The sequence below is a fragment of the Mizuhopecten yessoensis genome, unplaced genomic scaffold, assembly GCF_002113885.1.
Source record: "Mizuhopecten yessoensis strain PY_sf001 unplaced genomic scaffold, ASM211388v2 scaffold715687, whole genome shotgun sequence".
In the NCBI taxonomy this organism is placed as follows: domain Eukaryota; kingdom Metazoa; phylum Mollusca; class Bivalvia; order Pectinida; family Pectinidae; genus Mizuhopecten; species Mizuhopecten yessoensis.
In genome coordinates, this window is record NW_018479741.1 from 23,696 (window position 1) to 35,185 (window position 11,490).

Consider the following 11,490-nt stretch of genomic DNA (forward strand, 5'->3'; position numbering starts at 1 on the left):
ACGTTGGACCAAGTGAGCTCAAACATATTTATTGTCCGGAAAGGAACAACCAATCAGGATTGAGAACTTTCCCGCATCTTAATTATATGATTATTGCAACATTGCAAGCAGAGACGAGCTTCAATTATATCTCCATCAGAGACCAGTTAGTGTTCAGTACTGAAGATTTCCGTTGATGAAGCTGTAGTTGGTTTCTGTTAAGACCGACAAAAATACAAACTACAATACAAGTACTTGTTGCAAATTAATACATCTTTAATATTCATTAAAATACAAACAGTTTAAGATATAACATATTAGATTGAGAGGAGAGGACGATAAAACAGGAACATTATTTTGTATTTGTGAATGTTTGCTCAGATTGTACACACACATTGTATTTCGATTGTTACTCACTATGGTCAGTGACAGTGGTAACAACATCAATACACTCTGGTACCACTATTACCATCAATGTAACCCTTGTGTCTCACATTTCTACGCATGTTTCCCATACGGAACACTCATACGCAATACTAGTAATTAACAATGACGTTCTAAATGGCCTTTGCTATTATGATGACAACGAGCAACACTATGACGTCACAAGTGAAATCTAATCATAGTCTTGTTTGACTGAAATAAACGATCGTATACATTTCGTTTGTTGTACATTTCTTTTATTTTTTTCCAAATATAACCTAAGTTTACAAATACGCTGAACAGAAATATTGTGAGACTAGGTGTTCACTTGCATTGTTACTGTAGTGGTTTCCAACGTTCCGGTAGGAGGTGGAAGGTAAAGAGTCAATCATAATGTAGTTTAAATGAGATATAAAATATCTTTCACCGGGTGATTTGTTTCTTTTTATCTATATTTATTCCATTATATACTGTAATATCCAGTGAATGTACCAATGTTGTGGGGGGTTTTGTTTATCAACCCATGTAATATGACCTATCAGCCCTGTGATTGGTTGTAAGTGTTAATTGTTTCAATCGTGACGTCACGCCTAGGACAAGTACATTACGTCACAGACTTATGCACTGGAGTCAAAATGGCGGCTTTTTACATTTCAAAGTGGCATGAAAATTGTCGTGTTACACTAATAAATGCCACAAATCTTGATTATGAGATAAAAAGGATTTTACACTCGATTTCATTTCCTATGATACTATGAAACTTGTCACGAATTTTTCATTTTAGAAAAACTTTTGACTCGTTTCATAAATCTCATATGAAATGGAAACTCATGTAAGATCCTATATATATTAGACTCTAGATATTGAAATTTATTTGTTACAATAACGGATTCCGTCCTCTTTATAAGTAGTGTAAGCATCGATATATATGTTTGCGTTGATTCAGAAGGAGAGGCGTTCTCTAGTTCAATATTATAGAGACAATCATAACAAGGCACATACAGATAGTGACGTTCTTCTAAGAACTCAATTCCTTGGGCATACATCGCAGGTAAACCGCTGCATAATAGATATTTACAATTCAAATTCAATAAGCACACCAAGTAACGGAAGGGAAAATGTAGTGTTCATTTGAAAACCGGATACAGCAGTCTGTGAGGTGTTCATGGAAGATCAAAAATTGCACAAAAATGTAACCATTATATTTTATTATAAAGTAATTATCAAAACACATTGCTTCCGTCAAGGTGTTTCTCTGCTTTATGAACACTTCAATATCAAAGAGTATAAAAAGATATAATATAAAAAGGAAAACATATTTACAAAATATATGTTTAAACAAAACAAAAAAGGCTTTTAGAAAATACAGCTGACGTATATTCCATATCTCATAATATTTATGATAAAAAAAAAGGTAAAAAGACATCTGGTCAGAAATACTTTAAACACAGATCTACAAAAATACATGACAATACCAAACGAGCAATTACAATAAAATGTAATAGAAAACTTTAATGTTTGAAATTTCTGTTTCATTGATGAAATTCAGAGGTTTGAAATTGTGATCTGAAGGCAAATGCATTATAAAAATCTAACGTAAAGACAAGTGGCAAATTGCCATATTCCTGTTAATTTTCACCAGCTTTAAAAGGAGAAATGTAGTGCAGTATTCGGGCTCGCACGCGCATTCGCCAGAGACCCTTTAACTGTCATAAGGGATCATTTTAGAGGATGCTATATTTTAAGCATGTTTAGGATCACGAATTTCAGAATAAATTGTTGAAAAATCAACCGTTAATCACCCCAAATCTCAAAAGCAAACCCCTTGCGACAAAACAAGGATGAAAAATCCACCCCTATTTTTCCAGTTATCTTTTACACAAACCCATTTTTTCCTGACATGACAACAAAGCCTTGACTGGCTACGCCCATCAGCGGAAAAGGAAAATGACCCAAATTACTTTTTTTCAATATTACATGATTAGAGATAAGACAAAAAAGACATAATCAATGTTTCGATGAGTGATTGCAACATGTAAATATCGTGTTTGATCTCGATGAAGACTTATCATAGCGGAAGTATCCATCAAATGAGATAAATTGGTATGTATCACCAACAGGGAGGCAATTGATTAAATTAAAACTACTTTTTAAATTGCCTAAAGGTACATGGAAAGCGAGCTTAAAACTGATTTGTTATACTTACAAAGGCATTCTGTAGTATGCTGTTAATTGATTTTAAACATTACAATACATATGTAACGTTTCCGTTTCGCGATTTCACAAGGTCTTTCAGCTGTCTGTCTTATTAGTTGTAATCGCCGAATGGCGCAATGCAATCTAGCACGGAATAGTAAATGTCGATATCTCTATTTTAATATCATGGGAAACAAACGTGGTGTTCGTTCCAATCTAAACTACTAGAGATCGCGATGAATTCCTGTTGACAAGCACAATTAAATGATCCTGGTTATCAGATTGTGAGTTCTGTCGAGTAGTTTTAGTTTCAGGCTCATATGCATTCTTTTCCTTTTTAGCGCTACTTTCACCTGGCACTTCGTCCTTCGCTACAGATTCTGGTTCAACGGTCTCCGAGAGAGAGCTAAAACTTTCTGCCTTTAACAGCTTTTCCCCCGACTGGTCCCGAATTTCACCGCCTTCTATATCCGTTACAGTGACTGGTTGGTCGGCCGACACCTGAACGTTTGCTATTTCAATATCGGCTACAGTCCATGACTCTTTGTATTTTCTGATGAGATCGTTAAAAACCTCACGGAAATGAAGATTTTCTATGTCAACACCGGCATCCTCGGGAGCCTGCAAATACTTCCTAAATAACCAGGGAACCAAGCCTCCAGCTATGGCTGCAAGTGTTTGATTAGTGCCCAGAGATCCAGACTCTTCGCTGAAAGCCAGGGCAATAAGCATAATGAAGAATAAGAAGCTAAAGATCCGTAGAATATTGTTGATAACATCAATAAGGTTCTGATCGAGTGGCCCCGGTATGCCAACGCAGTCCATGACACATGCTTCTGAGAAAAACTTCCTCGGTATATATGATGTATCTTTTCTGTCAAGAAAGAACATCAACCGTTTGGTTTTCCACGACAGGTTGCCTTCCTCGTATGTCAGCTTGAAGTTGCCACTTGGCGAGACGCTTTCTTGTTGTGCATCAGGTTCCCCGAGAGGTGTCTCGTCAATCAACTGAAATACTGTATTTTTCTGAAGATTTTCATTTAGAAGAGACACTTTGAGGATATCTCCTCTTGTTTTCTTCATCGCTTCGGTAATAATGGTGTTATTGAATTTGATGTAGCTTTTGGTCACACCTTCAAATAAATCACGGATATAAAAAGCCAACATGAGCGATAAAATCACGTATTTCGTTGTAAATGAAGCATTCAGGAGCAGACCGATCAGGACATAAATAAATATATCGATATAAAACGATATACAATCCAGTACAACAAATATTACAAAAGGCAAGGTACAGACCAGAATTAGTATGATAAGCATGTCGGCTGGTGAACACAACTTGTTACTATCGTCATCATTATCATCGTCTTCTGGATCTCCACCATCGGTCTGGTTTAGAAAAATTGGATTGAGCCCTAGCCCATCTGATAAGTATTTAGCTATCGCTCGTACACATCGGCTTCTCGATAGACATCCGCAATTGTTAGAAAGGACATAAGTGAATAGGTAGCTGGGAATAGAGCACACCAGATTAACTGTTGGCAACAGATAGAAGACAAAGCTAAAAACCACAAAAGGTAGAAACAGTACGAAATACACAAAAGCAAGTAGCCATCCTTTAATACTGCTCTGGTTGACGACGGAACGGCACGCTTTATATATCGTCTGAAACGCTAATTTGATTCGCCTTTTACGAGAATCCCGCAGGCACTGTTTCAGAATTTCAATTACAACATCTACTCTGCGTGTCCCCCGAATCTTGAAAAATTGCACGAGTACAAATAGACCAATTAGAACGAGGTATATAAGATACAGCTCCAAGCGTGGAATAATTCTGACTCCGAAACTACTGTATTGTATAAGGTTAGAATTTAGGTTTAGGCTTTCCAGACTGTTAACAACAAACCAATCGGGATAAGTATAAGTAAAGAAAAACGCTAATCTAGCAATGACAGGAATGTTCACTAATATGATGATCAGTAACAAATACCCAGTATTCAAAATCTTTCCGGAAAGTATACGAACATACTCCCGACACGAATTTCCCTCGCTGAATCCACGTCGCCGTAGTTCGTACCGAGCAAGCATATCGTAAAGCATTGTAAAAGGTCCGAATGGATCGACGTCTTTTCCGATTAAGTTCTCTCTTTCAACATAGAAGTGAATTTTCTCCAGAGTGCAGTCGTACCGTTGATTATCATCAAGAGTAGCTAGCGTTTCACAGAATCTTGGCATGTCCTTAAAATACTTTTCATTTATTTCTAACTTGGATCTTTCCACATGTTGCTCCTTCGAACGCTTTGTAATATGGATATTAAGTTCAGAGTCAACTTTATGCTGGAAGAATATGTCGTTTCCATTATCCCGGAATAGATCGAACGGTATCATCAACGGCGCAAACATAAGTGCAATCAACGGTAACACCAGAATGCACAGAAAGAATATGTTCATCCATTTGTTACGTTTTAGCTCATAGCAGGTGGTTTTGAATAAATCATCCTTTTTGCAACACACAAAATACACTTCAGTGCCAGTTTCGTGTTCCCTGAATCTAGCGTTGCATACTTCTTTTCCAATCCAGGTGATATTTGTAACGGGATCAGCAAAATTGTTAAGAATGAAATCTCGCACATCATTCGCAATATCTGATGCTGGTTTCGTACTTAGACATCCTTCTGGATTGTCAGACAGGTTTATGTCTAAATCATGAACGCCGTATCTCAGACTCGTCAAAGATAACACCTCAAAGTTCTGTCTGAGCCAAATAAGACCCTTCCCGTGGTTTCCTGACACATGGACCCAAGTAAAGGGCTGAGGGGTATCCACAGAAATAGGGATTGTTCGACTAACATTGCTGAAGGAAAATATCATGAACAGCATATGGTATCCAAGCTCGAGTGCTTGCTCCAAATCCTCACTGTTCTTATCAGCAGATATGCTACAAGGTGAGGAAGAAGTAGTCTGTCCATTGACTACTAAACACATCATCATAAACAAAACGGCAACCATCCTTACTCCATCCATACCTAACACATTTCCCATGTCTGATTTGAGTGTTGACTAGAGGTCCTATCTTATATTAGTTGATAGGGTACTCCGTCAATCCTGAAAAAATAGAAATGGCGTTATATCTCTAAAAAGTATACTTATCAATATGTACAAAAATGATCGCAAATTGAGTGTAACAAATGCCTACAAATAGTTTATTTTCTTAAATGTATAACTGATTATAATCTGTTTAAAACATGTCGTATACTTTCTGCTAATCTATCATTATGTTGCAGATTGTTTTTGATTTTTTAAAACTTAACGTCATCAATTTTGATTCAATTAACGTATTTCATGTCGTGTGATCCACGCAACCAACACGTTATAATATACAATGTACGTAAAGTTACAAAGTAAAAAAACATTGCATATGTATTACTAGTCACTTAAGACTCCGGGTAAGACTCGTTAACTATTTCACGTTACGTAATTTCACCATAGGATTCTCTGGTAATTTACTTTTTTCCGGAACCTTTATTTTACATCCAATTTAGATAAACCTTACTATCCTGATAGGAAAAATAATATCTGGGGCTTTGTGCCAAATTTCATCACTTTGTGACAAAAAACAAGCCAGGAAAATTAATTTCAGAAAAGTGAAATAACATAGAATCATGTGGGAAAATGACGTAACGTGAAAGTCTTATGGCACTTCACTCAATATAGAATATCATAATATTGAGAGAACCACATTTCATTGGACATGATCGTAAATATAATACTTCTTTTATCAAAAAAATAATATTTTATTTCAAATTATACCATGTCTTTGATGCAAAAAAATGTAAATCATCTTAACATACCATTAAGATAGTCACAGGCGTTTGCAGAAGGACCACAATATAATAAAATATTTTCCTTTCTGTCTACCTATTCACATAATATCTACCTTGCTTATATAAATGTACTAATCATTTGTAATGTGTCTTTAGCAAAGGTAATTAATTTAATTTCAAATTCAAAATTTTGCTTGTATCATACAACTGTTTTGGTGTCGTACTAAGGGGATACGTATAAGGGTTTTTAATGTGCTGTAAATGAGAGGAGGCATAGCTGATTAATTTCGTTCGTACAATAAGTGTTAAATTTTAGCGTTTTTCACTTAGAGCATAGACATCCTTCAGTGGACGTCAGTATCTAGTTTAAATAGGCGAGTTTGTCGCTATTTTATGGAGGGGAGGCGGGTGGCGACTGCATATGCACAGTTCACCCTAAATGAACGGTTTTGAAGAGACAAGTAGAGTTTACTATAATTCTGAAAGATTTGTAGTAAGCTACATGCAGGCGGGTCTGTTAAATATGTCGCGAAGATGATTAACAAGTTTTATTCATGCTGTGATTTTAAAAAGAACGCGTTCATACGAAATCTAAACACAGAATAGCAATAAATGAGCATTGAGAACATCTCATAGCGTCTTATGATTTCTATTGCGCCGATGGGTTCAGTCTTGCCTGGTGTACGTGATTCAGCACAGCACACTTAGCCCTCATATATGAATATCATTAGGTGTGCATATACAAGTGCAAGCACATGTAGCATACATAAAGAGTACTGTTTGTTGGTAAAACAGATTCTCCGACGTGTATGTATACTGGTTAAGTGGCTGTTCTCACGTTTCCTGGACGACGAATTCTACATCAATTCCCCCAACTGTGGGTTATGGACGCAAGTTGTGTACCTGCTGACAAATAATACATTTGAATTTCTGAGGGAAACGTTTTCTGTTGTTTAGGTAAACTGCAGTAAGCAACGTATGAAATTATTATGCAATATGCACGTAATGTGATATATATTAAGATGTGAATACTTCTGGACAAGGAGGTAATTAACAGTGACATGTCAGACGCTTACACCCCGGACATTTTTTGTTTTAAGTGATAAACCACAAAATATCCTATTTAGCTGAGATTAAACGCTTTGTTTTAAAAATATTCGAGTCATTGATGTTTGTTAAACACATACATACACACACTGTTATACACTATTTTGAATATAGATATCCATTAAATTTATGCAATCTAATCCATTTTGATATTTGACCTTCAAAAGTGGATCATTATCTACAATAAACAATAACCATTTCAATATTATATCAATGTGCTTCTTGTGTGAGCCTATATGTTAGTAATCGATTTTGATGAGGTCATCGTCAGTTATACAATGAAGACTTCAAAAATGAAATCTGAAAGGTGTGATAATAATATGCATGCACGTCTATTATATTTGTTATAGTGTCGGGGTCTCAACTGTTTCAATGAAGACCTTCACTGTAGGGCTTAATCCCTGAATGGAGCGCAAACATCGAGCAGATTCTGTAAGTATGAATTTGTTTATAAGGTTAAGCCATATCAATATTTTTACACAGAGACCAAGTTGGAAGGGGAAGGGTAGGCCCCGAAGCCGATCCTGGAAGCATATATGTATTAGATTTTTCTAGAAATATGGGGTTGGGGATCTCAAATATTTCATAAGCCAGAGACTAAGTCACAAGAACGAAGAAAGACCCTGAGATCTAGCCTGGTCGCTGTTCATAGGTTGCTGATTGAAATTTTCAGAGTCATGACGAAGTGGCTTAACACCTAGGTCTGTGGCAAGACCCTGAAGTCAATTCTGATATCATGGTTGTGTAAGTATCCCATACCCAGCAATTGTATATACATGTATGGTTATAGGATAGGAATCTGAACCGTTTTAAAGTTATGACTTAGTCAAAGTATCTAAGTATGAGGCAGGATATTGGAACAATCCTGGTCAACATATCTTTACTTTTTTATACCTTGCAATTAAATATATAGTTAAAGGGTAGTGATCTCAATAATTTCCGAGCTCTAAGTTGTCTTTGGTCCAGCGCCTTATCCCCGAGGTTCAGTCCTTTAATAAGTATGATTTTGAATCACCACAACCAGAGAATGCGCCGAACCAAATATGGTTGATATTCATCCCTAAGTTCCAGAAACAAATCCCATAAAGCAGCATGCCAAATTTCCTTTTTCGACTCTGTTTCTAAGACCCTGGGTAGGGGTTTACAGCCCTTCAAAATGGACCATTTTGAATCCCCGCCTGCAAAAAAGGCTTCCCATCAAATTTGTTGAAATGACATCAAGTGGTTCAGAAGAGGTAATTCGTACAAATTGTTGACGGACGGACGTACCGGATGAGCTAAAGAAATGAAGTGATTCAATATACCAGTACTGGTATCTATTACCGCGTTATATTTTAATAGGCAGTGATTTGGTTCAGTAGGTGTATGTGGGTGTTGCATCGAGCATGGACCGATCAATAAGTTTTGTCAAGGCAATGCTACAATGCCATCTCCATAAGATAAGAAAAGGGAAACACCTTCGTGTGCCTATGTCTATAATGTACATATACCTCATTGTCAAGCCATAAAAGAATATAATTGAAAGAAAATGCATTACTATCACTTAATTGGAGTTAATAAAGCATTAAGTGAAAAGATTATGTATTTAGAGTGTAATTTATTGCAACTATATAGTGTGCATAATGCAAATATTACATGTATATGTTATTGAACTTAATTTATTCCATTCCTCATAATAACTTTTTTGAGCAATGATATAGTAAAATAGGTCATTCATTTTTATGCAACATAGAATCAAATTAAGATATGTCACATTGTAGATTCATCAAAATACCGTGTTTTGTTCTCTGACGCTACAGTTAAAACAGATATATTAAGCGATCTCTCTATGCCATTGCATTGGCCACTTACATGTGTATAGGGCAACACTTCACTCTAATTTATGGGAATCCCTTATTTCTCAAAACTATTCCCTTTCTGTCCCTTCCGTGGACCCCTGTAAGACCTTTGTTTACACAATTACTCCGTTAAACTCATAAAAGGATTAATTAATTATCAATTCTATTATCATTAACCAAAACTTAGCTAACTAGCTGGTGCATCCGAAAGGGGATGGGGGAGGGGGGTTACGTTATGTGTTGAAAGGATGACGCCAAACAACATACTTTCGCTTCGCTGTGGCATATGCTTTTTATGCTTTTGGGCACAGACGAGCTATATTTCTGGAGAATAAAATCAGGTAGACACATCGCAAAAATTTGTTGAAAACCTCTATTTTCTATGATGTTTTAAAACTACAAGTTCTACTCTAATGTAACGTCGGTTTATACTCGCTACACGGATCTATATTTAGACTGTTCAAAATAACTATAACCAAATAGAATGTATACAAATGCAGTTTATATCCATTTCCTGTTTATAACGACACGCTTTCAACGAGATATCTGAACACAGTTCGATTCGTCATCATTATCATTTATGTATACGTTTGTATGAATCAATATTCTAACAGTTTGTTTAGTATTAGAAGTATATATTTCACACACTTACCGAACAGTCTCTCCCTCGTCTTCGTAAGAAAACAAGCTTCAGTGGGATAGAAAATGAGTTTAGCAACTATTCTACGGTAATTATATTAAAGAAATAACACCATCAGAATTGTTCTTTTTTTAACGAAAACATATATGTCATTATTTCAATTCGAAATTTCAATTCAGTGATAACGCATTAGTTTTCTCTAAAATGATAGGTTCATCACAGTTCCGAATTGACCTGTCGTGCCACATAATTATGTTTTCATGCATAAACAAATGTTTGATGTTTATGTACAGCATTTAGTGGTTAAATCTATGGAAATAATTGAAAGGCAACTAGTCCTAATTAAAGTAATCAGAATAAACAGGTTCGATAGTGAATGTTTACCTTATACGCTTATGTGTATACAATTTGAGGAGGGATCCTGCCCCACGCCGTATAATCTAGGTCACATCCCCTCACTGCAGTACAAAGCCTGGTTAGCTTTACACTATTGGAAACAAAAACATTATATACATGTGTTCCTTAAAGGTAAGTGAGCATACCTGTCACAAAATACAATTAATATATGCTCATCGACGTAATATGTGTATTTGTTTTTTCATAAAGTTTACAACATCATGACATACATATATATAATTTACTTTGACATACCAATATCTAGCAGACACGCATGATAGCGAATGTCACCGACAGTGCATTGTGTATACAAAATATGTTAGCAGGGCTGTGCTAGTACGTTCCTCATCACTTTGGTCGATCAGCTATAATGCAGAGTATAGTAGGAATCTACAGTTTTATGACATTATCGTATCCCAGACAGCAGACATTGTGCATCCTGTATAATGTATTATTGAGTTTAAAGCGATGTGATGATCCAAATAGCACAGATTATAAAAATAGAACATCGACGTATGTGTGTAAATGCGAAATATAGTTGATGTATATAAAAAGTCCTTTTCCCGACAGCTTTTGTTTAATAAATCTATAGATTGATGCTGATCAATTATTTGTGGTTTGTTATAAAACCAATAAAACGATGACTTATCATTTTTGGTTGACATATACCTTCACCATGTTAGTCGAAACAAAGTAAAACTGGTGAGTCTAAAATGGGTCAACATATATATATTTATTGATTGACTTTCTCAATTGGCTTACCACATTTTAAAACAAGTGTTTCCTTACCTGGTCATGTTTTTAAGGTAAGCTGTGGTGACCCTAAGATGGCGGATTCACAGCACTGAGTATGACTGCAACATTCTTGGTGGAATTTATTCTGTCACAGTTAACATGAAATAAAAGTTTAATAATAAATTCTTTGAAAAAGCAGGGAGTTTTGTTATGGGTCTACACAATGTCAGTAAATATTCTGCAGGACTTTGATCAGGATGTACATGAAACATGGTGAAGTAAATATTTACTTTCTGTAGGTCTTTGATACCACTGACCATTTCTAGATAGATGTAAATGACACATGGTGAAG

The 11,490-nt window shown here is 35.8% G+C and overlaps 1 protein-coding gene across 1 annotated transcript; it reads right to left on the reverse strand.

Annotated features, from left to right (window-relative positions):
• Nucleotides 1–233: 233 nt before the first annotated feature.
• LOC110441190 lies at nucleotides 234–10,431 on the reverse strand. The gene is made up of 3 exons (XM_021484295.1): nucleotides 10,392–10,431; nucleotides 10,020–10,055; nucleotides 234–5,703 (listed from the first exon to the last, which is right to left on the reverse strand). The coding sequence occupies exon 3, from the start codon at nucleotides 5,638–5,640 to the stop codon at nucleotides 2,815–2,817; it is 2,826 nt and encodes a 941-aa protein (XP_021339970.1). The 5' UTR covers nucleotides 5,641–5,703; nucleotides 10,020–10,055; nucleotides 10,392–10,431; the 3' UTR covers nucleotides 234–2,814.
• Between the last annotated feature and the right edge of the window lie 1,059 nt (nucleotides 10,432–11,490).